The sequence below is a fragment of the Lepus europaeus genome, unplaced genomic scaffold, assembly GCF_033115175.1.
Source record: "Lepus europaeus isolate LE1 unplaced genomic scaffold, mLepTim1.pri SCAFFOLD_573, whole genome shotgun sequence".
NCBI lineage: Eukaryota > Metazoa > Chordata > Mammalia > Lagomorpha > Leporidae > Lepus > Lepus europaeus.
Genome location: NW_026909453.1, coordinates 1 through 26,978, shown reverse-complemented (window position 1 = coordinate 26,978; position 26,978 = coordinate 1). Strand labels below are relative to the sequence as shown.

At 52.2% G+C, this 26,978-nt stretch overlaps 1 protein-coding gene and 1 non-coding gene across 2 annotated transcripts in view; both read left to right on the top strand.

Moving 5' to 3' along the window:
- The window catches only part of LOC133755581 (E1A-binding protein p400-like), a gene marked incomplete at its 5' end in the record, with an annotated part of 50,217 nt that extends 23,904 nt beyond the window's left edge, over positions 1-26,313 (top strand). Inside the window, 19 exons of the mRNA XM_062185666.1 lie at positions 2,832-2,998; positions 4,198-4,367; positions 5,135-5,377; positions 7,432-7,596; positions 8,801-8,959; positions 10,346-10,440; positions 10,855-11,099; positions 12,337-12,539; positions 12,644-12,813; positions 13,940-14,136; positions 18,752-18,863; positions 19,016-19,159; positions 23,156-23,314; positions 23,447-23,530; positions 23,914-24,048; positions 25,129-25,173; positions 25,252-25,405; positions 25,658-25,899; positions 26,023-26,313. Coding sequence (XP_062041650.1) covers positions 2,832-2,998; positions 4,198-4,367; positions 5,135-5,377; positions 7,432-7,596; positions 8,801-8,959; positions 10,346-10,440; positions 10,855-11,099; positions 12,337-12,539; positions 12,644-12,813; positions 13,940-14,136; positions 18,752-18,863; positions 19,016-19,159; positions 23,156-23,314; positions 23,447-23,530; positions 23,914-24,048; positions 25,129-25,173; positions 25,252-25,405; positions 25,658-25,899; positions 26,023-26,223 — 3,090 coding nt within the window. The remainder of the gene's footprint in view (positions 1-2,831; positions 2,999-4,197; positions 4,368-5,134; positions 5,378-7,431; positions 7,597-8,800; positions 8,960-10,345; positions 10,441-10,854; positions 11,100-12,336; positions 12,540-12,643; positions 12,814-13,939; positions 14,137-18,751; positions 18,864-19,015; positions 19,160-23,155; positions 23,315-23,446; positions 23,531-23,913; positions 24,049-25,128; positions 25,174-25,251; positions 25,406-25,657; positions 25,900-26,022) is intronic.
- LOC133755582 (small nucleolar RNA SNORA49) lies at positions 13,583-13,715 on the top strand. The gene has a single exon (XR_009865412.1). It is a non-coding gene; the product is annotated as a small nucleolar RNA SNORA49 (small nucleolar RNA).
- Positions 26,314-26,978: the final 665 nt, after the last annotated feature.

Below are 26,978 nucleotides of genomic sequence, written 5' to 3'. Positions count from 1 at the left end.
GTGGTCATTTGGGGAGTGAACCAGCAGATAGAAGACCTCTCTGAGGACAGTGCTGTGGCATAGTGGGCTAAGCCTCCGCCTGCAGCACCAGCATCCCATGTGGGCGCCAGTTTGTGTCCCAGCAGCTCCTCTTCCATTCCAGCTGTCTGCTGATGGCGTGGGAAAGCAGTGGAAGATGGCCCAAGTGCTTGGGCCCCTGCACTTGCGTGGGAGACCTGGAGGGAAGCTCCTGGCTCCTGGCTTCAGATCGGCTAATCTCTGGCTGTTGCAGCCATTTTGGGAGCAAACCAGCAGATGGAAAACCTTTCTCTCTGCTCTCTCTCTCTCTCTCTCTTTCTCTAACTCTACCTCTCAAATAAATAAATAAACAAAATTTTTTAAAAAATATCTTGGGGCTGATGCTGTGGCACAGAGGATTAAATCCCCAGCCTGCAGCACTGGCATCCCCTGTGGACGCTGGTTCAAATCCTGGCTGGTCTGCTTCCAGTCCAGCTCCCTACTGATGTACCTGGGAAGGCAGCGAAGGATGACCCGAGTCCTTGGGCCCCCGTACCCACATGGGAGACCCTGAGGAAACTCCTGGCTCCTGACTTTTGGTCAGCTGAACTCAAGCCATTGCGACCAGTTGGGGAGTGAATCAGCAGAGGGAAGACATTTCTCTCTTTGTCTCTACTTCTCTCTGTAGCTCTGTCTTTCAAATCAATAAAATAAATCTTTAAAAAAATTATATATCTCCCTGTAACTCTGCCTAATTTTTCTTTTTTTTTTTTATTTACTTATCAGGAAGAATTAGAAATCTTCCATCTCCTGGCTCGCTCTCCAGATGGCCACAACTGCTAGGGCTGAGCCAGGCCAAAGCCCGGAGTTTCATCCAGGTCTCCTACATGGATTGCAGCAGCCCTTGTCTTTGGGCCATCTTCCACTGCTTTTCCCAGGCCATTAGCAGGGAGCTGGATTGGAAGTGGAGCAGCCAGGACTCGAACCTGCACACCCATATGAGATGCTGGTACTGCAGGTGTCAGCTTTACCTGCTATACCACAACACTGGCCCCTCTTTTTTTATCTTTTTTTTTTTTTTAAGATTGATTGATTTATTTGAAATGCAGAGTTACAGAGAGGCAGAGAGAGAAGTCTTCCATCTGCTGCTTCACTCCCCAGACGGCCATAGCAGCTGGAGCTGGATTGATCCTAAGCCAGGAGCCTGAAGCTTCTTCCAGGTCTCCCAGGGAGTTTGATCATCTGCTGCTTTCCCAGGCACACTAGCAGGGAGCTGGATCGGAAGACGAGCAGCCAGGACTTGAATTGGCAGCCATATGGGATGCCAGCACTGCAGGCAGCAGATTTACCCACTATGCCACAGCGCCGGCCCCTCTTTAAAAAAATTTTTTTTTTACTTTAAAGGCAGAGTGACAGAAAGAGAGGGAGAGACAGACACCCAAATGGCTGCAGTGGTGTAAGCTGGTCCAAGCCCAAGCCAGGAGTCTGAGTCATGTCTCCCACATGGGTGGCAGGCGTCAAGTACTTGGACCATTTTTCAATAATTTTCCAGGTATATTAGGGAGCTGGATTGGAAGCAGAGCAGCAAGGTCTCAAACTGGTGGTCTGCTACGGGATGCTGGCATTGTGGGTGGCAGCTTAGCTTGATGCACTACAATGCCAGTCCTCTGGAGGTAGGACTGCATCTCGGGCACTCTTCCGTTGTGGGATATAGGTATCCCAAACAGCAGCTTAATCTTCTGTACTTTTTTTTGTTTTGTTTTTTGTTTTTGACAGGCAGAGTGGACAGTGAGATAGAAAGAGACAGAGAGAAAGGTCTTCCTTTGCCGTTGGTTCACCCTCCAATGGTCGCCGCAGCTGGCGCACTGCACTGATCCCAAGGCAGGAGCCAGGTGCTTCTCCTGGTCTCCCATGGGGTGCAGGGCCCAAGCACTTGGGCCATCCTCCACTGCACTCCCTGGCCACAGCAGAGAGCTGGACTGGAAGAGGGGCAACCGGGACAGAATCCGGCGCCCCGACTGGGACTAGAACTGGGTGTGCCGGCGCTGCAAGGCGGAGGATTAGCCTGTTGAGCCACGGCGCCGGCTGTACTTTTTGATCATTGTGTTGGCTGCTGCCATGAGCCTGCTTTGGGTGTACCTGCAGAATGGGACTGCTATACCGTAGGTCACAGTGTTTCACCCTTTGAGTGGCTGCCTGTTTCTTGTGAGCAGTTGTCTCACATCCCCACCAACAGCACATGAGAGTCAGGTACCCTCTTGTACCCTCGCCAGCACTGGGGTTTGACTCGTCATCTTTGAGGTTTTGCTTGCATTATTTAAAGTCCTGGAGAAATACTGGTTGGTGCCACTGAAGCCATTGTCCTTGTTCCTTGAACACGGAGGTTCCAGTTCTGGTTGGGTTGGTACCACTGGACCTCAGCTTGGCTGTGCAGAGCTGCTGTGCTGCGGTCAGAGCGCTGCGTGCTCAGTGCACAGATGTCTCTTTCTGCCTCCGCTTCTTGGAGAGGACCCTCGTCTCCACACTTGTCTCAGCAGAGTGTCCCTACACTCTGCTGCTCCCCTCCCCCTGCCAACAGAGCCCAGGCTTTGTGGTGCTGCCCACACATGGGAAGACCTGGTGACCACTCTCACTCCCATTCTACGCTGGGAATGTAGCCGTGGCTGCCCACACCCTGAGTGGGTTGAGGTCTGTGGGGAGCCCGCTCAGGGAGGGGTTGCTCGGAACATAGTTTGTGCTCTCCTATAGGCTGGCCCATTGCTTTTCCTGACTACCTCCCGAAGCAAGAGGTTTTTATTTATTTATTATTTATTTTTTTTTTTTCCCTTTCTCAGGAAATTGATCTTTCTCTATTTGACCTCATTGGGTTAGAGAATAAAATCACTCGCCATGAGGCAGAATCACTGTCTAGGAAGAAGGTGACTCGGAAACTCATGGAGGAGATCTTCACCTCACCGCCCCCATCCGCACGGCCAGCGTCTGTGAAGCTGAAGGCGAGCAGGTGTGTGAGTGTGGGCAGGAGCTGCACATGCAGTGCTACAGGTCCCCACCCCCGGTGACCCTGGGCTGTCCGTATGGAAAGACAGTTCAGTCCACTGCCTCCTGGGAGTTTCCCAACTCACCTGTTCCAGGGAACCCAGCCAGGGACAGACGCTCCCTTGGTGGTGCTCTGTAACTGCCTACCCACCCAGAGGCACAGCCCTCCTTGGCTGTCTCTGAGCTAGCTTGGGTTTCTGGGGCATGTCAGGGCTGAATTTGATCTGTGGCCTGGTGTGGTGGCAGCTGGTATGGCTAGCCAGTGTGCCATCAGTGGGGAAGGCCAGCCAAGGGCTCGCTGTCTGACTGGTGGAGTTGGTGCTCTTACATCTGCCATGATGATTTTCGTAAGTACCTTGAGGCGGGGGGTGTTAGACGTATTAGAGGACGTACTCGGAGTGGAAGGGGTGCAGGCAGAATTGGCTGATGGGAAATATGCAAAGTCCTCGGCTGGGCTCAGAAGGAAGAGAAGGGAAACAGGTATTTTAGAGATAAAGAGCTGGTTCTACAGTTTGCTGGTGGCACGTTCTCATCACCATTTGAGAGCCTGCCCTCACTGGGGACATGCAGTGAAGACGGCAGATCAGCCCACCCTCCCAGTCTGGCTTTACTTACAGGCTTTTGAGAACCGTCCGTGCCTGTTTGTACAGGGGGTTTGCAAACTGCTATGACGATTTTCAGGTAAAAGACAAGGATGCCGCATCCTGCTAACATCCAGGAATGGCAGTCTGGCTTGGATCTGTGATTTCTTGTTGTTACCACGTGGCACCTTTATGATGCTGCCACGTGTAACCTCTCCTGAGCCACCATGGCATCATCCTGTTGCCACACACTGTCCATGTCACTCTAATCCAAACGATGTCAGAGACTTTGTGTGCTAGTTGTATTTTTTTCCACACTGATGTGAATTTAAAAATTAAGATAACATTCATTCCCGTCTCACCAAGAACCAGAGGTGTGTGCAAAGTCTTGCAGCAGCTCTCCCAGGCTCCAGGTGAGCTCCTTTAGGCAGTGTTAGAATCTCTGCCCTGCCTTCTCTTGGCTGGGAACCGTCACAGCCTCCAGGGCAGGCCTGTGTCCCCTGGACTCTGTCTGTGCCACCCCTGCTGTCTGCAGCACAGTGACACTCTGTGTGTCTCCCCGCCTGGACTGATGGTCGTCCAGGTTGTTTCAGCCCGTGCAGTACGGCCAGAAACCCGAGGGCCGCACCGTGGCATTCCCCAGCACACACCCACCCCGGACAGCAACCAGCACCGCAGCCACTGCTGCTCCACAGGGCCAGCTGCGAGGACGGCCACCGGTTGCCACTTTCTCTGCGAATCCGGATGTGAAAGGTATACTTCACACGGTCGTCTCTGCTTGGCGCTTGTGGCCATTGTCACCATTCCCGCGTGGGGATGGGGTTCATCCGTGGGTTCTCGGAAGAGGTCCTGTGTAGTTGTGAATTTTAAACGTTTTTATTTCATGTGATGGATTTTCCCCCATACCAGACGCTTCACCCTGAGTCACTGTTGATCTCGTGGTGGTGATGTGTACCTGGGTGGAGCATCTCCTTCTTCACACAGGCCAGTGTTCCCCCTCACCTGAGCATTGCTGTGGCGAAGAATGGAGTGAGGGACAGAAGATGATAAAAAGAGCTCCCTCTGACCCCTGGGCAGAGGGCTCCTCTGTATCATGGCCATCATGGTTTTCTGAGATGCAAAGCAATGTTCAGAACTGCCTTTTGCCAGAGTTGTTTGTAAAATAAGAGTGGAAACTGCTTTCTGTGTGTCTTGGGAAGTGGTTCCTAATTGAAGACTGATTGAGTTTGTTGGGCTCGCTCTGCTCCCCTGTTCATCCAGAGAAATGCCCTGTAGCGGCTGATGAGGAGCTGCAAGTGACCACGCCGCACAACGGACGGAGAATTGCATCCCTCACGCTTGTGCACTGCAATCAGCCCCTTCGTGGTTTTTTTTTTTTTTTTTTTTTTTTAAAGAGAGGGCTTCTCATTTGAAAGATAGTGTGAAATGTTTATTTTATTCTTTAAAATTCGGGTGTAAAATATTGCCTTTTATTTAAGAACCTCTAACAGCTTTGCACAAACAAACCTTATCAATTGCAGCAGCAGCAGCCCCGTTTCAGAGCTCTCAGGCCTCCTCCAGTGCTGCTCGACACCAGCCCGCCTCGACCTTCAGCACGGCCGCTAGCCCAGCCCATCCTGCGAAACTGCGGGCTCAGACCACTGCACAGGCCTCCGCCCCAGGCCCGCCCCCGCCCCAGCCCCAGGCCCCCGCGCACGCGGCCGGGCAGAGCCCGCTGCCTCAGAGGCTGGTGCTCACCTCGCAGGCCCAGGCCCGCCTGCCCAGTAAGTGGCCTTGCCTTCCCGGGTTCTGCCGTCTCTGTACCACAAAGAGGTTGCATTAAGAACACGGGGGTGTCTGAAGAGCCTTTGCTATCCACTTCTGTCTTGTCCCAGATCCTGTGCTGCTGACCCTGAGGTCTGTACCAGGGAGGGGCCTCTTCCCAGCTCAGCACCAGGGCCTTCTCTCTGCACTTCCCTCTTCCCACTGCCAACTCTGCTTTCCTTCTGAACTCCCAGCCCGCTGTGCTGTGTGCAGCCTGCCCGTAGTGTCAGCCACCAGCGTGCTCTGGGGCACCTGTAGGAAGGTGACAGCAGGTGCTCTGGAGCAGCAGCTCCTTACCAGCAGTGTGGACTGGCGTTAGGCCTCTTAGTACCTAGTTTAAATTGGGGATTTGGAATGAGTAATGGCTCAGCTGAGACAGTTTGTAATGATTTAATGGCTAAAACATCCCAATGTTACCTTTTTTTTTTTTTTTTTTTTTTTTTTACATATATATATAGAACTTTTCACTGTGGCCAGTGAGGTCAACATGTTTTCAAATCTTGTGTGTTCCTTAATTTGTTCTGTGGAAATCATCCTAGCCTAAACTGTTACAGGTTGTGTCATTTCTCTGATGCCATCTCAAGTACTTTATTTCTTGATTGGACAAAAATTGTGTCAAGGCTTTTCAGGAAGCACAAAAATAGTGGTAGAGGGTGAGGAGACACTTGAGCTCAGACCAGTTCTCCCCACGGAGTCTCCTGCCACTGCCAGTGAAGAGTAGCTGCGCTTGTCAGCCACCCTGCGGAGAGCACGCTTGGCTGGACGCCATCCCCTGGGACGTACTGCTGTGCAGAGGAGCTGTGCTCCGGGGCTGGGAAGCAGGCAGAGGCCCTTTCTCTGCTCTCGGTCTTGAGCATATGCGGACCCAGGGGGCTGACGGGAGACTTCACTTCTGTGCATAAACTTCTGTCTCCTATTTCATTCCCTTCTTGTTCATGGGTCTCCTGTGGGCAGGGTCTCTTCAGGTGTTTTCCAGTCTTTTACTAACTGTTCTCTTCATAGCATCACTAATAATTCTGGCATGGATTTTCTTGGGAGTAGCATTTAGACTCGAATATCGACCATTGGGTAAAATCCCTTAAACTTGTTTAGTGACAGCCTGCAGGTAGTTCTTGTTTGAGATGGGCTTGTTATGTCTGAGTTATGTTTCAAAATTTTAAGCACTTAGATTTTTTTCGCAGTAAATAGATCAAGTCCTATGGTCTAATTCAAGTTGGTATGAAACTTTTATATCTTAAAGTTTAATTTATGTACTTAAATATATTCCTAGATTTTGTATAAGTTATAGGTGTCATTAAGTTCAGTTACTCATTATTTCCTATATGCAGTGATGTAATCTTTTCTTGTGATTTATTTATTTGAAAGGCAGAGTTACAGAGAGGGAGAGAGAGAGATCTTCCATCTGCTGGTTCACTCTGCAAATGGCTGTAGTGGCCAGGGCTGGTCCAGGCCAAAGCCAGGAGCTTCATCCAGGTCTCCCATGTGGGTGCAGGGGCCCAAGAACTTGGGCCATCCTCTGCTTTCCCAGGCCATTAGCAGGGAGCTGGATCAACAGTGGAGCAGCCAGGACTGGAACAGGCACTCACTTGGGATGTCGGCGTTGCAGGCGGCAGCTTATGTACCTCTGTGAGCTAACTGCACACATACTTTTTCAAATTTTGAAAGTTTTCTGAAGTTGAGGTTGATACATGAGTTTCTGATTTTGTAAGATATATTTCTGGTGATTTTGATGTTTGCTGCTTTATTATTTGGGGAGAAAAGTAAAATACTCCTTAATAGTTTGGTTAATAATATTAACATTTGATATCTGAAACCTCTATTAGCTGTAGTTAAATAAATTAACCATTAAAATCTGATATTTTAATTGTTTTTCCTTTTCTATTAAAATAATTTGTTTTCTTAAAGTCATAGAAAGCCTAAGAAATGTATGTGTGACCTCCGCGTACCGTACATTAAATGTAACGGGTACGTCATCAGTGATGCCCAGTTCACCTCTTCCTCTGCATCTCAACAGGTGGAGAGGTGGTAAAAATAGCACAGCTGGCATCCATCGCGGGACCACAGAGTCGGGTCACTCAGCCCGAGACGCCTGTGACCCTGCAGTTCCAGGGCAACAAGTTCACCTTGTCACACAGCCAGCTCCGGCAGCTCACGGCAGGCCAGCCTCTGCAACTCCAAGGTAAGGGCGGCGGCTGAGGCTGAGGATGACAGAAGAGCCGCTGCTCCCGGGAGCACTGCGCCCAGGGACCCGGGCCCCTGCTGCGTTCATTCACTGACTTGGGCTGGTGCTTTGGTTGCTTTGCTTTCCAGGTTCTTGATCCGTATGTGGTGGTGCTGAGCCTCGCCACACACAGCTTCTAGAGAACTAGGGGAGGCTTGTGAACTGAGCGCACGGAGCGGTGTTGCCTGTTTTATAAATCAAAATAGAAGTGTGTGCCACTTTCAGTGTATGTGTGAGACAGAGTATGAGTGATACGTGTCTGAGAACTTACTTTCTTTTGCATATAGACTTTTAAATGTTAACTTCCAGATGAAAACACGCCACACCTCTGGACAAGAGCAATGTTTACCTAGTAATTGCCTTTTAAAGAAAACGAGGGAATGAACCTTGAAGTTTAAATTACTCTTTAATGACTGCATGGCAGTCAGTGATTTAGTCATTTCAGTTCCTCCCATAATTTAGGTTAGGATTCAGAGGTGGCGTCCACAGCAGCCTTGCACCGTCCTCCCCAGCAGTTTCCCCGCGAGGTGCCGCACGGTACATGTGGGGCACAGCTGGGTGGAGAGGCCCAAGAGAGCCCCGCAGCAAAGAAGACTTTCACTGTGGTTGGATTCTATAGTTGTCATTTTTTGGACCAGTGAGGGGAGGCCATCCATGAATGTCTGTGATGGTCCCAGTGATCTCTAGAACATCCCTGCACGGTGAAGGCGACCAGAGATTCAATCACACAAAACAGTTGAAGTGGCAGTAAAGGCACAGGCGTCTGGGCTGAAACAGTCTTTTTGGTATTTGTCCTATTTGACAGCAGTCAGAGGTGCCTGCCATGGCCTGGGAATGGCTGTCTACTGGGCAGGGCACGGGCCTAGGACCACCCCTAGTGGATGTGTGTGGCAGTGCCTTGCCTGGACACTGCCAGCACAGATGATCTCTTCTTGACGTAAAGTAAAGCAGACTTCACTCCTTAGATGTTTCATTCATCGTAGGTGAAATATCTTCATTTTTCTCACATCACTGACCTTTGCAATGATTTGTTTGTGTACGTTTGATTTTGGGTTTTCAGCATATCAACTTGTTTATTTCTGTGCCACTTGGGTTGATAGTAGTGTGTGGCTTGAAGGCACAGGCTTGTGACTGACGTGGCCTGGTGCACATGTGATTTCAGGCAGCGTTCTCCAGATCGTGTCAGCCCCCGGGCAGCCCTACCTGCGAGCCCCTGGCCCTGTGGTGATGCAGACCGTGTCTCAGGCGGGTGCTGTGCATGGCACCCTGGGAAGCAAGCCCCCGGCCGGCGGCCCCAACCCTGCGCCCTTGACCCCACCAGGTAGGGCACATTGAGCAGAAGGAAGCAGCTTCTTCCTGACCGTGCTTTCCTTCTCAGGCAATTGGAGGGGGGGTGTCTTTGACCGTGATGCCCAGGGCATTCCCATCTCTGGTCTCCACGGAGGTGGATGTGTCAACTTGATTTATTCTCTTTCTCTTTTGCTTTCAAAGGCACTGGTTGTGTATAAACAGCCTCCACTGTTAGAGTTTGCTTTGGTTTCGTCCTGACGAGACTTTTGGGTCATGAGAAACCTTGTTTGTACCTTAGGGATGACTGTCTTGAAGTGTTAGTGGGTGGTGAGCACCCACACCTGCAGGCCATGCTGCTTCACACCTGGTCCATGCCCCACAGCCGCCAGCCTCCAGGCCTTGCCCAGTCCTATCACCTTCTTCACCCTGAATGTCTCCGTCTCCTGCCTGGGTTCTAGCTCTGCTGGACGTGAGCGCAGCAGAGACCCAGGGCTGAGGTGTCCTTGTCTTTGGCACCGAAAACCCTGTCCCCTGTGCTGATTGCCCCACATTTCCTCAGCCCTAGGCCCAGCTTCATGTCACCTGCCACGGTGCCAGGGCAGGGTTGCTGCACAGCATGCAAGGCTGTGCCAGCAGAGGCTTCCGGGCTGGAGTGGGGAAGGGTGTGGTTGGTTTCCCATTTCTGTCTGTATCAGTGACAACAATCCTGCTGCCTAGTTGTGGAGATTGGTTCCACCTGCCAGGTTTTCCCAACACTTAGAGGCAGCCTCCCTACCTATCCTCACCAGCTTGGCAGTTGGAGAGCTGCACCCCAACCTTCAGGATTGGCAAGTCCCATCTCTGTGGAGCCCTCTTACCTCTGAGGCACCAGAGCCAGTGTGAGGTCCAAGCCCTACCCTATTTCCTGCTCCCCAGCTGCCAGGTTCTGTAACCTCAGTCCCTGCTCACTCTTTCCCCTAAGGCGACTGTCTCATCCCAGCGTCCCTGCTTGTCCTCAGATCCCTCTGATCACTGCCACGCTGGCTCTGGCTGGTGGAGAGTACAGCGTTGGCAGCAGTTTCCTAGATGAGTCCTGGGTGGTTCTGTCTTGAGGGCTGTGGACTTCTTGCCTGGGGGTGGGGGCAGGGGCAACACCATCATCAACTTGAGTTGATGGTGGAAGTGGGGCTGTGTGACTACCACATGCACCTTGGTGGCAGTGAAGTGAGCACAGGTTTGGGGTGCATGGAGCCAGTGCCTCCAATGGTGCTCAGAGGATGGCCAGAGTCCTTTCTTTGCTGGTAGTTTGGAGTGCTTGTGGTCAGAGCCAGACGTGTTCCAGGACTGCACTGGGAGGCTGAGGCGCCAAGAGCAGGTACCCAGCAGATTGCTCCTGTGGCTTCGCGTGCACTGCAGTGCCCTCCATTTGCATTTGCAGCTGGTGTTCCCAGTCGAGTGGCTGTTAATGCCATGGCCGTGGGAGAACCTGGGATGGCCTCCAAGCCAGCCTCCCCCGGTGGAGGGCCTACCCAGGTAAGGTGCCGGGTGGCGTGCCTGCCCCACCAACGTCCTTTTGCTCAGACACCCATTGTTCAGAACCCTCTGCTGTGGGTGGGGATCCTTTTCAAGTCAGGTGACTTCAGGAACATCTCTCTGGGTGTGAGATTTTGATTTTAAAACATGCTTCCTAAACGAAAGCAGTGAGTCTTGGCTTTGAGGCTGCAGAAGCCTTCTTTGTCTCTCACGCCGCCTGCAAGCATCCCCAGGTGCTGGAAGTGCTCACTTGTATCCTGAGCCTTGCTCCTGCTGCTGGCAAGGGAAGGGCCCTGGCTTTCCCCACCGTCTCCCACCTGCTTCCTGTAGAACGTGGAGTGGGGCTGCCAAGGGTGTCCGTGCGGGTCTGCTGGAGGTGGTGACCTGCGGGTGTCTGCACTGATTTTTGCACAGGAGGAAAAGGCCAGGCTTCTGAGGGAGCGGCTGGACCAGATCCATCTTGCCAACGAGCGGCGCTGTTGCCAGGCCCCAGTGTATGGCCGGGACTTGCTGAGGATTTGTTCCCTGCCAGGAAGAATACACGTGCCTGGGAAGGTGACGGGGCCGGCCAGCTGTCACCTGTCACCCTCAGAAAGTAAGGGCGACTTCATTCTGACCCTGAGTCAGTGCCAGGAGTCTCTGCAGGACGTGCTGGGCAGGTGAGTGGCCTGCCTGTTGTCCAGGCTGCAGTCTTCCTTGTGGCCCTGTCTGTCCTGCTCCCCAGCAGTTCTCATCCTCTGGTGTTCATCTCATTCCCACAAGCCTCTCCACAAGACCCACCTTGGAAGTCTCTGGAAGTCACTGCTGGGGCCTGCAGCCCTGGTGTCTGGGTCCCTGTGTACTTGAGGCAGCTCAGGTCCTGCGTGCAGACCACGGTACCTGAGCCGCTGGTACTGCTGCTGTTTTTCCATCCTGTTCTTTGAAGAACCATCTTACGGAAACAACCACATGTGCAATTGAATGTTCCTTGGTGAGAAGTGTGTGCAAGATTAGAACAACAACAGCTTGAGAGGATAAACGCAATGGTTGCTTCCGGTGTTTAGTCCTTGCTGCTCCTCTTCTGAGAGTGCTGGCCCTCCTTGTGGTTCTGTGACCACAGGGACCTGGACCACGGTGCTCCAGGTGTGACTTCAGCTCCTGTTTTTTCCTTTTCTGGATAACTAGGTTTCCCCAAGTTGTTCCCAGTTTACAAGAGAGCCCTGCTGCTCCCTGTGCCATGACTCCATGTTGAGGTCTTCCTGTCTCAGTCTTTCAGATCAGGAGCGAATGGGCGCAGAAAGAGAAGGGAGAATCACCTCTGAGGCTGAGCTGGCCTGCTGCTTCTCCGGTGCAGTGTGGCTAGACAGAACCTCTGGCCTCCTGTCCTTGTCCTCCTTCGAAATGTTAACACGTGCTGGCTAACACGTGCCTCCTCCTCCCTTGAGCCTGACAGATGACCTATTGGGTTTGGATGCGGCTACGAGCCAGTCAAAGTAAACCCGGTTTTGGCTGATAGCCATGGGAAGGGCCTTCTTGGGGCAATGGCCTCTGCAGGCTGGGCCAGGGGTGCTTTGCCGTTATGTCCTTCTGTTGACAGGGCCCTCGGGGGAGGCAGCAGCTGTAGCACTTCACATTCAAGAGACGATGCCTCTGTCCCAGAAGTCCCAGCTGAAGCTGCAAGCGTCAGACGGTGTAGGCCATGTCTGAGCCAGTTCTATGGTCTGGGGAATGCCTGCATGGTCTGCTTAGGCCTAGGCTGGCTGGCATTGGCTCCCTGCCCCTCACAATGAGGTGCCATCCATGGGGACTGAGTCTCAGCTCTGCTGTTTCTTTGGCCACTCAGGCAGAGTGCCTTGGAGCCTTGCCAGCTGTGGGCTATGGGCCGCATGGTGACCAAGCCTGCTTTCTACCCCTTAGGGTGGCCTGTGTTATCCCTCCTGTGGTGGCCGCACCCCCGTCCCTGTGCGTGGCGAGGCCTCCCTCCCTGTACAGCCACAGGCTGCGGGTTCTGAAGCAGCGCCTGGAGGAGCACGCGGCCCCCTTCCTCCAGCAGCTGCGACGCTGGACGGCCCTGCGCTCGCTGCAGTTTCCTGAGCTGAGGCTGGTGCAGTTTGACTCGGGTACGAGGGCCCTGTTGGCATCTGGGCACCTGGGAGTTGCTGGCTGTGGACTCAGCGCTGCTACAGCCCTCTCCTGACACTCCCAATGCATCTCCATTCCCTAGGGAAGTTAGAAGCCTTGGCTCCCTTGCTTCAGAAGTTGAGATCTGAGGGGCGCCGGGTGCTGATTCTGTCACAGATGGTTCTGATGCTGGATATCTTAGAGATGTTCTTGAACTTCCATCACCTCACCTACATCCGCATTGATGAGAACGCCAGCAGTGAGCAGCGGCAGGTGAGGCAGACACTGCTTACTTTGACCTTGTGCCTCAGTGGCTTCAGCTTGGCTCACTAGGGTCTGAGTGCTGTTCATGTCCTGTGATCCTGAGCCCCTCCACTGTGTTCCTCACCCTGTCACAGGCGGCTGGGTGTCTCAGGACAAAAGCTGGGGACCTGCAGTGCTCAGCAGGCCTTGTTGGTGCACCCAGAAAACTGCTTAGACCACCTCATAATTAGAGAGCTTGTCAGGGTGCAGGGAGACAGGCCCCCAGGTTTACTGCTGGTGGGAGCACAGGGAAGTACGATTTTCCAGGAAGAACAGAAGGCCTGATGTGAACCTTAGCAAATTGAAGGTTGACTTAGTAATTCTAAACCTGCAACAGTGCACAGCGCACCACGGAACCGCCTACACTGGTTCATTGTACAAGGGTTGAAGATGACCCTGTCAGAGACAAAGCAGAAACGAGTAAGTAAAGAATTGTCTGTGGCAGCATCATAAAGAAAACTGCTCCTGGCACTGCCCGTGTGGCTGGAAGGCCTTGTCAGTAGCGTTTCCAGTTTCCCTGTGTGCCTGTGCAGGCCCTGGAAAAGCCTGGAGAGACATATGCCAGAGCGTCTCTGGGTGACAGTGCAGCAGACGGCTTGAGTGTCAGAGTTCTGAAGCTTGAGGCCTGGTCCTGTCTTAGCAGGGAGGGGGCTGCAGAGAGCTGTCCCGGCAGTCCTGGTCACTGGGCCACAGCCTGAGCAAGGCCAGAACATACGTCGTGGTGGTTCTGTTTCTCCTGCTTCCTCAGCCTTACTCCAGGGTGGTTTTGCCTGTAAAGTGCCCTGGCATTGCCTGAGGATAGATGAGAAAGCACAAATCCCTCCCCAGGAAGATTTGAACTTCTTTTGGGGCCTACAGTTTGAGCTGACACTAAATCTAAGAGAAGACCACTGTGTTTCCTCCATGTTCACTCTTTATTGTGTTCCTTAAACAATGCAGGGAGGTTTGTGATCGTGGGAAGAGCCAGGAACAATGCCTCATCTTTGGTGTAACTTGAACACTGGCCCTGTGCCACGTGGTTCAGTCAGCTGGTTAGGGAACGGTCTGTGGTTGACCATTTAGAGGTGTTAAAGGTGGCATGTCGTGTTCACCTCAGGAGCTGATGCGGAGTTTCAACAGGGACAGGCGGATCTTCTGCGCCCTTCTCTCCACTCACAGCCGCGCCACCGGGGTCAGCCTCGTGGAGGCGGACACTGTCGTGTTCTATGACAATGACCTGAACCCTGTGATGGACGCCAAGGCCCAGGAGTGGTGTGATCGGATTGGGAGATGCAAGGACATTCACATCTACAGGTGAGGCCCCCAGGAGGCAGGACATCAAGGAAGGACCATGTGCTGCGCATGGATTTTGGGGCTCCCTGCTGCTTCGTTTCTTTGTCCTGGGGATATTTGTATATTCCTGCGGTTTAACGGCTCCTTATTTGTACTTAACATTTGCTTGAAGTGACTGAGTGCGGACAGTGCTTCTCCGTACCTACCTGCTCTCATCAGCATTAGGGGAAGGGACCTACTCTAGAGACCAAGCCTTGACAAGGGTGGTTTATATTTTGGGTTGTTTCAACTGTTTTTTGTTTTTTGGTTTTTTTTAAATAAAGATTTATAGGGCCAGTGCTGTGGCATAGCAGGTAAAGCTACTCCCTGCAGTGCTGGCCTCCCATATGGGCGCCGGTTCAAGTCCTGGCTGCTCTACTTCCCATCCAGCTCTCTGCTATGGCCTGGGAAAGCAGTGGAAGATGGCCCAAGTCCTTGGACCCCTGCACCCACGTGGGAGACCTGGGAGAAGCTCCTGGCTCCTGGCTGCGGATTGGTGCAGCTTCAGCCATTGCAGCCATTTGGGGAGTTATGGTGGTTGGAAGATTCTCTCTCTCTGTTTCTCTTTCCCTCTCTCTCTCTCTGGCTCTGCCTTTCAAATAAATAAGATTTATTTATTTTATTTTGAAAGGGTTATAGAGAGGGAAAGACAGAAAGATCTTCCATCTACTGGTTGATTCCTCAAATGGCAGCAACAGCCAGTGCTGGGCCAGGCTGAAGCCAGGAGCCAGGAGCTTCCTCCAGGTCTCTCATGTGGGTTCAGGGGCCCAAACACATGGGTCGTCAAAAAGTGGAAAAGCTGCTGCTTTCCCAGGCCATTAGAAAGGAGTTGGATCAGAAGTGGAGCAGCCAGGACACAAACTGGCACCCATATGGTGTCACAGGTGGCAGCATGACCTGCTATGCCTCAGTGTTGGTCCTACAACTTTATTTTTTCAAAAGATCTATTATTTATTTATTTGAAAGTCAGAGTTAGAGCGAGATACAGAGGAACAGAGAGAGATCTTCCATCTGCTGGATCAGTCCCCAGATGACCACAGTGTCCAGGGCTGTGCCAGGCTAAAACCAGGAACTTCATCCAGGTCTCCCACATGGGTAGCAGGGGCCCAAACACTTGGGCCATCTTCCTGCTTTTCACAGGCTGTCATGTCAGCAGGGAGCTGGATTGGAGGTGGAGCGCTTGGGACACAAACATTTTCAATGAGAGGGTGGTTTGTGTGATAAATAGGGATATATGCCTTGCCGCCCACCAATGAGAAGGTGGGTTGGAGCATGGCTTCCTTGTGAGTGTCATACAGTTCAGTTGGATGGAGGGCAGTCTTCAATGTAAGATACAGGGCAGGTGTTCAGCCTTTGTGGTTCAGATGCCCACCTCCCATATTGAAGTACCTGGGTTCAGCTCTAACTCCTGGTCCTGACTCCAACACTCCAGCTTTCTGTCACCTGCTAATACACACCTGGGAGGCAGCAGGTGATGGCTCAGTAGTTGAGTTCCTACTACTCACATGGGAGACCTGGATTGAATTCTCAGCTCTTGGCTTCAGCTTGGCCCAGCCTCAGCTGTTGCAGGCAGTTGGGAAGTGAACCAGTAGATGGGGACTCTTTGTCCTCTCTGTGTCTCTGCCTCTCAATATTTTTAAACATATAAGGAGGGATGGAGGCTGGCACTGTGGCATAGAGGGTGAAGCTTCCACCTGCAGCACCAGCATCCTATATGAGTGAAATAAATCTTAAAAAAGAGGGAAAATGTGAATATGAATAGTGAATTCCAAGTGGCAAACAAGCATGAAGAACTACGTTAACTCACTGTGGTCTTGAGAAAGAGGTGCCCATTTAATGTGTGACAAACACTTCAGCAGACAGCACAACAGCGAGGGGAGCTGCACCTGCCCACCAGCCCTGGGCAAGGCCCACAGGGATTGGTTCAGACTCTTTGTAAGCATTTGGAACCTTCTGGAAGTTAAAATGACACCTGCCTGTTGTCCTCAGTACATCCACGGCCAGAGACTAGTGTGTGTTGGCAGTTTTGTGCGTGTGGTTCAAAGCAGGAACTGGGGTTATCTGCCGTGGGGAAGTGACAACACTGCTGGTGTGTAGCAGCCAGGAGGGAAGGACGCCTTTGGAGGGATTTCTGTAATGCACTGCCAGAGTGCAGTCAGCACACAGGGAGACACACCACCGGCTTTTAACATGGACGTGCTATCTCCACGGTGAAAATCCATTATGGCAGAAAAGCCTGCCCACGTAAATGTGAGGCATCAAACGGGGTGTGGCATCTTTCAGATGTTTGTGAACTAAAACAGGTGGGTGGGCCGGCGCCGTGGCTCAACAGGCTAATCCTCCGCCTAGTGGCGCCGGCACACCAGGTTCTAGTCCCGGTCGGGGCGCCGGATTCTGTCCCGGTTGCCACTCTTCCAGGCCAGCTCTCTGCTGTGGCCCGGGAGTGCAGTGGAGGATGGCCCAAGTTCTTGGGCCCTGCACCCCATGGGAGACCAGGATAAGCAACTGGCTCCTGCCTTCGGAACAGCGTGGTGCGCCGGCTGCAGTGCGCCAGCCGTGGCGGCCATTGGAGGGTGAACCAATGGCAAAAGGAAGACCTTTCTCTCTGTCTCCCTCTACTGTCCACTCTGCCTGTCAAAAATTTAAAAAAAAAAACAAAAACAAAACAGGTGGGTGGTATCGTGACAACATTGTAATGGTTATCTCAGAGTGGTCATCCTGGCAGAACTTCTATTTTCTTCTTTGCACTCTTGTATGATCAGATTGTTTATGAGTGCATGCTCAGAGAGAGATGTGTGTGGTGAGTGTGTGCAGAGTTGTGTGGTGAGCGTGTGCAGGGAGCTGTGTGTGGTGAGCGTGTGCAGGGATGTGTGTGGTGAGTGTGTGCAGGGATGTGTGGTGAGCGTGTGCAGAGTTGTGTGAGAGGAGTCCATGTGCGGAGAGGGAGCAGGCAGGTTGCATTGCCTGATCCATGGAATTCCTCCCAGACGCAGGGACTGTGCTCATGAAGCTGTTCCTCCCTTCTGTTTGATGGCTCTTTCTTCTTTATTAGGATTTAGTTCTTTTCTACACTTCTGGGTTCTTACTTCTTCTGTTCTTTTTGTCTATTTTTATTTAAGGCCTCCCCCCACCCCCCCTTATTTAAAAGATTTATTTATCTATTTGGAAGGCAGAGTTATAAAGAGGCAAAGAGAGAGAGGTCTTCCATCTGCTGGGTTCACTCCCCAAATGGCCACAACAGCGGCACTGGGCCAATCCAAAGCCAGGAGTCTGGAGCTTCCTCCAGGTCCCGCATGTGAGTGCAGGGCCCCAGGGCTTGGGCCATCCTTTGCTGCTTTCTCAGGCCATACCAGAGAGCTGGATTGGAAGTGGAACAGCCAGGACTTGAACCGGTGTTCTTATGGGATGCCTGTGTCGCAGACAGTGGTTTTAGCCACTGTGCCACACCACTGGCCTCCCTACCCCCTGCCCCCTCCTCTTTAAAAGGATTTATTTATTTGAAATGAAAGTTACATAGTGAGAGGGCAAGAGAGAGATCTCTGTCTGCTGGTTCACACTCCAAATGGCTGCAATGATCTGAACTCTATCCAGGTCTCCTACATGGTGGCAGGGGCCCAAGCACTTAGGCCATCTTTGCTGTTTTCCCAGGCCATTGGCAAGGAGCTGGATTTGAAGTGGAGCAACTGGGACTTGAACTTGTGCTCATATGCTTTGCAGGTGTCACAGGTAGTGGCTTAATCCATTGTGCCACAACGCTGACCCCTAGGTTCCTTTGATTTGAAATTTTCTGGAAAAATTCCATTTGTTCTTCTCTATGAAGACCATAGTATTGGAATTGTTGATGCTTCCTTGATTTGAACATGAGCATTTTATAAGCAAGCAGGCCTCCTGGGCAAGTCCTGGCATGTGGGTGAGTGTGCACGTGTTAGGGCCCTTCCTCATCGCCAGCCTTGTGCCTGAGCTCCACTTCTGTCCAGTGGAGGCAGCATCTGCAGCTCAGAGTCGTCACTGAGCACCTGCAGGAGGCAGGAGATACAGAGATGAAAATGCCTGTAGTAATGAGAACGAGACATCTCCTGACAGTGCTGGACACAGCCAGGGAAGTGGCTACTCTGCCCGTGTGGTCAGAGCCAAAGATGTGTGAGATAAGTCTGGAAGGACCGAGGGGTAGCACTTCCAGACTGGGTGGCAAGAAGAGGGTGGTGTGAGACAGCACTTGGGCCATGTTCTGCTTTCCCAGGTGCATTGGCAGGGAGCTCAGTTGGAAGTGGAGCAGCCGGGACTCGATCTGGTGCTCACATGGGATGCTGGTGCTGCAGGCAGTGGCTTAACTTGCTGCAGCACAGCGCGTGAATGCTTACCTTACTGAGTCTGTTAATCCCCTAAGATTTTGGATAATTTTGGATAGCCACTGGAGCTTCTAAGGCAAAGATGGCCACAGACACATTAATCAGAATCCCTCCAGGGGTCGGGGCATACTGAGGGACAGCAGTGCGTATTGGTTCCCCAGCCACTGTGTGCATCTGATCCCTGGTCGTCTTTCATGTTTCCAGGTGGCTGAACTGTCACTCTGTGTGTGTCTGTATTTCGTTCACAGGCTTGTGAGTGGAAATTCCATTGAAGAGAAATTGTTGAAAAATGGAACTAAAGATTTGATCCGAGAGGTAGCTGCTCAGGGGAACGACTACTCCATGGCATTCCTTACACAGGTACTCTCTGTTTGTGGACAGCCTGTGTGGTGACACGGGAAGCCATGGTTTGGATGCCTGGTGATGAGGACTCTTAGCTGACAGGGTCCCGTGGTTCTCAGGAATAAAATCGTGTCTTTGCTATGAAAAATAATGCACATTTCTGTGTGCAGCGCACCATCCAGGAGCTGTTTGAGGTCTACTCCCCCATGGATGATGCCGGCTTCCCTGTGAAAGCTGAGGAGTTTGTCGTGCTCTCTCAGGAACCTTCCGTAACAGACAACATTGCTCCCAAGATTGCAAGACCTTTCATAGAGGTGAGAATACGCTGGCCTTCCCCAAGGAGTTTACTGGACTGGGAGCTGTCATCCTGCTTGCCTGACCTCGCTCCGACTCCAGATGATGCTCATGGTGGCCTGGGGCATTCAGTGCCCACGTCTGCCTCATTCTTCCTCAGCTGCCAGCCCCCTTCCCTCTGCCCTTTCTGTCACAAGGCTTCTTGAAAACACGTGAGAGCGCATGACCCAGGCTCAGGGTTGACATAGTTTTCATCAGAGCTTTCTGAGCCATATTGCATTTCCCTGCCAGCCTGCACTGCCCCCCGACCCTGTACCTCTGTCCATGTCCCACCCCCCCACCCTCCCGTACCTGCCTGGCCCCACAGTAGTCAGCTGTCTTAGCTTTACCTGCTCAGAACAGTACAGATACTGAGCTCTCTGAATATGGCTGGCTTGTGTCAGGTATATCGGAACCGTGGTGGGGACTTGGTGTGGAAATAGCACGTTGATTATCTCCTGAGCACTGGTTCCACTGGATACCTGCAGTTTTGGCTTTCAGGAAATACTTTACTGTACTAACTTGGGCACTAGGAGATTTCACACCATCACATGACGACCTCTGTGACAGTGTTGGTGCGTGCACATAGTGTAGTCTGGGCCACTTCTCTCATTTCACTCCTGCTCCCTGTGGCCCCAGCCTTGGGTTCCCAGGTCCTCTGGGAGGCCTCACGGCGTTCCCCAAGGGACGTCCCTGTCCATGAGATGGGCACTCAGCTGCAGGGCTGGTTTCCTTCACTCTGGTTATGTCCTCTCCTGTGGCTCGGGGTCTCACAGACCCTACCTTGTGTCAGCGGTGTGTGCTGACACTGGTATTGCTGTTGCTTGGCTCTGCTGTGGAAGCCTCAGTGCCAGACCGTGCAGCCCTCCCACCCTGCCTCCTCGCTCTCCACAGCGTGTTGTCACCTCCCCCTCCACTTCTAAGCCCTGACTGTTGAGCAGCGGGGAAGCTGTGACACACAGCACAGTGTTTGGGAGCTCACAGCGAAGAAGCCTTGCCGGACCTGGCCTCCTGCTCAGATGACAGCCACAAGGCTTTATCTCATATGCTTCTTCCAGAAATTTGTATAATTTCTCTTACACAAAGACTTCCTGTACCTGTTCTATACCAGGAGCTCTAGATTACCTCATGGTGTTTAAAAAATAGGTCATGGAGAGCACACATTTGTCATGGTGGTTAGACGCTGGAATGCCCACATTCCATAGAGGAGTGCCTGGTTTTAATCCCTTCTCTGCCTCCAGTTCTAGTTTCCTGCTGATGTGTACCCAGAGAGGCAGCAAGTGATGGCTCAACTACTTAGGTCCCTTCCATGCACATGAGAGACCTGAATCCAGTTCCTGGCTTCTGGTTTTGGCCTGGTCCAGCCCCAGCTGTGATGGGCATATAGGGAGTGAATCTGCAGATAGGAGTGCTCTCTAATTTCAAAGAAGTAAACATTTTAAAAATAGTTAAGGTGGGGCCAGCGCTGTGGTGCAGCAGGTTAAAACCCTGGCCTGAAGCGCCGGCATCCCATATGGGTGCTGGTTCTAGCCCTGGCTGCTCCACTTCCGATCCAGCTCCCTGCTATGGCCTGGGATAGTAGTGGAGAATGGCCCAAGTCCTTGGGCCCCTGCACCCACGTGGGAGACCTGGAAGAAGCTCCTGGCTCCTGGCTTCAGATTGGCGGAGCTCCAGCCATTGCAGCCATCTGGGGAGTGAATCAGCGGATGAAAGACCTCTCTCTCTGTCTGTACCTCTCTGTAACTCTGTCTTTCAAATAAATAAAATAAATCTTTTTTTAAAAAAAAAAGGTAAGGTAAGCATGAGGTTGAGAAAGATTCAGTAATGCAGTAGGTTCTTTTCTAGAGTAGCCTTTTAATTACTGTTAAAGATTTCACAGGTAACCTGGAAGAGCAGTGTAGGGCCTAAGATTGTGTGTGTATGTGTGACATGTCTGTGTAAGGTGTTTGTGTGAGTCAGGAGTGACATGTCATGGCATGAGAATGTGTGTGATACCTGAGTGTGTGTGTGGTCCTTAACAGTGAGTCCTGCAGATGTTCCCACGCTGTCTCTGTTGTGGGCAGCAGCTGGGTCAGCGCAGGCTCCTCTGAAGCCGAGTGCTTTGCTTGTGTCAGGCTCTTCCTTGGCAGTTGGAGCGTAGTGTTGAGAAGATGAAAATTCCACTTTCCACGCAGCTTATACTCTTGTATAGAGAGAAACAGAACTAAGTGAGTGAGTAAAATAATTTATTCATGTAAGAAGATGGAAAGGCTAGGCTGCGAATGGGAGCAGGGTGCGTCCTAGAGTGTCGTGTTGTGGATACAGAGCCAGTAGAGCCGGGGCACCACTGCAGCTGGGTGGGAGTGCGATGGGAAGCCATGCACGGTTTGAGTTGGCTGTGGTACGCTCTGGCGTTCCTTAACCAGTGTCCCCTGGCTCCTGACTTTAGACTGGATTATAGTGGGCAGCCTGGGGATGGGTTAAGAGCCCGAAAGTAGACATGCAGGTGAGTATGGTGTGTGGGACAGGTGGGCAATGGTGGAGTCTCTTAAGGTGCAGTTGATGGAGCTGATGGATGTGATGGGAGAAGGGGCTGCTTTCACTGGCTTGATCCCCCCACGAAAGTTACAGGCTGCTCTTCAGCAAACGCACTTGTGCTCTGTGCCTGTGCCTCTGCCTGCCTGCCTGCCTGCCTGCCTGCTGGGTTTCTGCAAGCCTGGCTGTGCTTGCCCATGGGTTGTACCTGGGAGTGGTTTGAAGAGAAGTTTCTGTCGAAGTGTGAACACACAGAGAAAGGAAGACATGTCACAAAAATTCAGCCAGGTGCATTTTCTTTCTTCCTTCCCTTCCCTTCCCTCCCCTCCCCTTCATTTTCTTCTAGATATTTTTCTTTTTTAATACTTAGATCATCTCTCTGGAAATAGTTTCTTATGTGTGAGATAGGTTTGCCAGATTGCCTTAGGAACAGGTTGTATATTTTCAGTTTATGTCTTTTAACTAACAGCTGCACGCCCACCTCAGATAGGAGTGTCTGTGTGCATCCAGGAGCAGCAGCCAGGCGTGTGCTGCTGGAGGTCCTGACAGGTGACAGTGCTCCATCCTCACTGGAGTCTGCAGGTCCCAAACTGTACTGAAGCCATCTGTGTGTGTTTCTTTGTGGACTTGCTTTTGCTGTACTGTTGGGCTGTTCCTTTCCTGGTTGTGCTGTGGACAGTAGCCTCCATCTTGCTGTCGTTGGTCAGAGCTGTTGCTAGGGATGGGTGTCAGGTGTGAGATGAAACCAAGTAGCCCTTCTTTGTTCATGGAGTCTGGGAGCTCCACCAGCCCTTTTTGTCCCACCTTGCATGTTGGTGAGTTGGCCTGCTTTGCCTTCCTTGGGGCTTGCCTATCCAATGTGATTGTTGGTTTGGGAAGGCCTGGAAGGTTTATGTTTGTTTATTTTTCCTTATTTGAGAAGCAGAGCTATCTATATATATGCATCTGTACGTATATCCCTTTATCTATCTAAATGGGGGTGGGGGTTGCACAGAGATTGATCATCCATCTGCTGCTTCACTCCCCAAATCCATGTAGCAGTCAGGTATGGATCAGGCCTGCACCAAGAGCCTAGAACGCCCCATCCAGATCTTCCATGTGGATATCAGGGACCCAGGTGCTTGAATCCTCACCTGCTGCCTTCCTGTTAGTGGGATGCTTAAGTAGAAGCAAAGTAACTGGGGCTTGAACCAGGCACTCCGATGTGGGATGCAGGTGTTCCAAACTGTGCCTAACGGCTGCACCACGGTACTCGCCATTGGAAGGCTTCTTACACTCACTTCCTCTAGGCCCAGTACCTCTCCATCCACATGGATGCATAGACCTCAGAAGTGAGGCACTTGCCCAGTGGATGTGGGGACCATGGTGGAGGCATCTGCTCTAACTATTTGAAGAATGGCTGTTTCAGAATGCCTCAATTTAAAACATATATCCCAGTTTCTAAATCCAGAGGCTTTCTTTAGGCCCTCAAGAGCATCGAGTGTTTGGAGGAAGATGCACAGAAAGCCAGCGAGGCTGTGGTGCCTGGGTTGGATGCCGACGCCCTGTTGTCAGACTCGGGCGACCTGCTGGTGGAGGACGGGCCATCACAGCTGGAGGAGCTGGCTGACTTTATGGAGCAGGTATGGGGGTTTCTCCTTTTTAAATAAACTTCACCTTTTTATGAGAACAGTCACTCTTTAAATTCAAGATGTAAGGAACTTGACCTTTAGTAACTTGCTACTGACCCAATTTAAAACACTTTTCTGGAGCAGCTTACACCTATTGAAAAATACGCCTTGAATTACCTGGAATTTTTCCATACTTCCTTCGAGCAAGAAAAACAGAGAAGTAGTGGGGTAAGTGAGTCTATTTTTGGTCAGTTTAACATGAAGAATCTCAAATTTTCAGTGTTGAATTTAGTTTGAAGTAAATGTGACTTCATTAAAGTAGCAGAACCCCAGCCTCCTGGAGGAGAAGCAGTGCAAGATGGGAAAGACCCTTGGCAGCTGTGCAGCTTACGGTTCACATTGGTTCTTTGTGTTTGATTCAGAGCAGCTTAGTAAGAGGGTGTTCTGTCTGGGCTGACAGGAGAGGGGACCAGTGTCCAACACTGAGACACAAGACACCACTGCGTTTCAGGGTCGGTGCCCGGGGGAGAAGACAGCAGGGAGAGGTGTCTGGGGGTGGGCACTGCTTTTTCTGCTTGTGAACTTGCTGCTCCTGCCGCTCTGCTTGCCAGGATGCAGTCATGGCGTCGGTGAGGGAGTGGGAGTCCCGGAACATGAAGGCACAGCAGGACAGAGAGGCCCAGCTGCAGCTGGAGCAGGAGGAGGCCGAGCTCCTCACCTACACCAGAGAGGACGCCTACAGCATGGTACGGAGCGGGCCTGCACCCCTGCCTCAGGCCCAGTTGTTCAGCTGGGGGCGGCTTGTTCAACCCTCCATGCATCTTCTCGAGAAAATGCCCAGGAATTTTTATTCTCCTGTCAAAACAACCAAATTCACGTTTGTTTGTTGTTGTTGTTTTGTTTTGTTTTTAATATCCCTTGCTTTTTTTATTTTTTTTATTTTTATTTTATTTTTTGACAGGCAGAGTAGATAGTGAGAGAGAGAGACAGAGAGAAGGGTCTTCCTTTTTGCCGTTGGTTCACCCTCCAATGGCTGCTGCGGCCGGCGCATCTCGCTGATCCGAAGGCAGGAGCCAGGTGCTTCTCCTGGTCTCCCATGTGGGTGCAGGGCCCAGGGACTTGGGCCATCCTCCACTGCCTTCCTGGGCCATAGCAGAGAGCTGGCCTGGAAGAGGGGCAACCGGGATAGAATCCAGAGCCCCAACCAGGACTAGAACCCGGTGTGCCGGTGCCGCAAGGTGGAGGATTAGCCTGTTAAGGCACGGCGCCGGCCTGTTTGTTGTTATTTTTAAGATTTACTTATTGACTTGAGAGGCAGTTAGAGAGAGAGCATGTGAGCAGGCGCTCTCCCATCTGCGGGTTCACGCTCCAGATGGCTGCAGTGGCTAAGACTGGGTTAAGCTGAAGCCAGGAGCCAGAAACTCCTGTGTGGGTGCAGGGGTCCAAGGACTTGGGCCATCTTCCACTGCTTTCCCTGGCGCATTAGCAGGGAGCTGGATTAGAAGTGGAGCAGCTGGGACCCAAAACTGGTGCCCACATGGGACACTGGCATTGCAGGTGACAGCTTAACCCACTGTGTGCCACATTGCTGGCCCCCATAATTTATGTTCCAAAGCATGTATTTCTTGGTGGGTGTCACTTTGTTAGGGATTTGCATACTTGGTGGCTTCTCAATTGCATTGCAGCTCTAAAAAGCATGTTTGTAAGTGTTTTAGTGCTCACGTTGGCCAGACTTACTTGGAAGACCCATGTGTGACAATAATTTGAAGCTTACAGCAGGAAGCTAAGACTTCGCCCCACTTAAAGCACACCTGTGTTTCCTGCAGGAGTACGTCTGCGAGGATGCCGACGGGCAGACTGAGGTGATGCCGGTAAGCAGCCCTCCTGCTGTGTCTGAGCGAGCGGCTCCCTGCCTCTCCCTGTCTCACTGAACTCTCCTCTCCACACAGCTCTGGACCCCACCCACTCCCCCTCAGGATGACAGTGACATCTACATTGACTCGGTTATGTGTCTCATGTACGAAACCACCCCCATCCCAGAAGCCAAGCTACCCCCGGTGTATGTGAGGAAGGAACGCAAGCGGCACAAGACGGACCCCTCAGGTGGGCATCATGGCGTCAAGGGGCCCAGAGCATCGCCTTCCTCCTATAGAGCCCTCAACTGTTGTCACTTTGCTGTCTGGCTGTGGCCGAGCGGCCATCTGCCGTCTGTCTGTGTGCCCTCTGTTGTCCCAGTGAGGAAACAAAAATGTTGGTTTTGCCTCTGATGGATGCTTTCCAAGCCCACTTACCCACATGCTTCTTGTGCCCTTCTTGTCCCCTTTTACTCCCTGTGTTCTGTGTCTTACTGTTCAGCTGCAGGCAGGAAGAAGAAGCAGCGGCACGGAGAAGCCGTGGTCCCGCCAAGGTCCCTGTTTGACCGAGCCGCACCAGGCATGCTCAAGATTCGGCGAGAAGGCAAGGAGCAGAAGAAGAACTTGCTGCTGAAACAGCAGGCTCAGTTTGCCAAGCCCCTGCCCACTTTTGCCAAGCCCACAGCTGAGTCTGGGCAGGACAGTCCCGAGTGGCTCATTGGCGAGGACTGGGCCCTGCTGCAGGTGTGCGGTGTAGCCCTTGGTGTGTCGAGCTGTGGGGTCACCCTGTAGACAGCCTTTGGCTGAGGGAAGGCCTCTCGCTCCCAGTGCACTGACCTCTTTTTTTTCTGCAACCCGGCGCCCTAGGCCGTAAAGCAGTTGCTGGAGCTGCCTCTGAACCTCACAGTTGTGTCACCGGCCCACACCCCAAATTGGGATCTTGTCAGCGATGTCGTCAACTCCTGCAGCCGGATCTACCGCTCTTCCAAACAGTGCCGGAATCGCTACGAGAACGTCATCATCCCAAGAGAAGAGGGGAAGGTGAGCGTGGCCTCATTGTCCTTCTGAGAGGGGGTCCAGGTGCACTGACCTCAACCTGCAGTGCTGGCCAGGGCCAGCTCGTGTTCTCTACGTCGGTGGTAAAACTGGCCTCAGGGCTCTCTGAGGATTCAGTGAGGTTGAGGGTCTACAGGTCTGCACGGTGCCTGGTCCGTAACACAAACAGTGATAGAGCTCGACCCTGAACCTGAAAGTTAGGGTCATATTTGATGTTGACAGCTGACCTGACTCCTGATGTCTTACCTGAACCAGCCTCCGTGTTGCCACTGTTATTTGGAAAACTCTCCTCTGAGTACTGGGTCACATCTTGGCTTTTTTCCTTTTTTAAAGAAAGTATTTGTTGAGTGAGTAAAAGGAACTCTTCCTTTGTCGTCGTCGTTAGCTCAGTCACAGGAAGGTTTGTCCCTGTTTCCTCAGCTGTTGTGGTGTGGAATCCTGGCACTCTGCAGCCACTCGGCACTACAGATGCTGTTTGTGGATTAACTGTGTACACTGGGCTGAACTGAGTCACAGCACCACTCCTTAGAGAGGCTGGCTGGCTGTGGTTTACAGCCCGGCTTAGATGAGCAGCACTGCTGGTCCGGGGCGCACGCCGCCGCCACCACACCTGCTTCCCCTCGCCTTTTCTCCACCTGGCCGTCTTCGCGTAGCCCCTGCTCCTTGCCAGGCGGCTCTGGCCTCTCCCCAGGGCTCTGCTGTGCCAGTGTTTCCGCCTGTCCAGTGCCCTCTGCGGTGATGGATGCTGCAGCTGGTGTGCAGGGGCA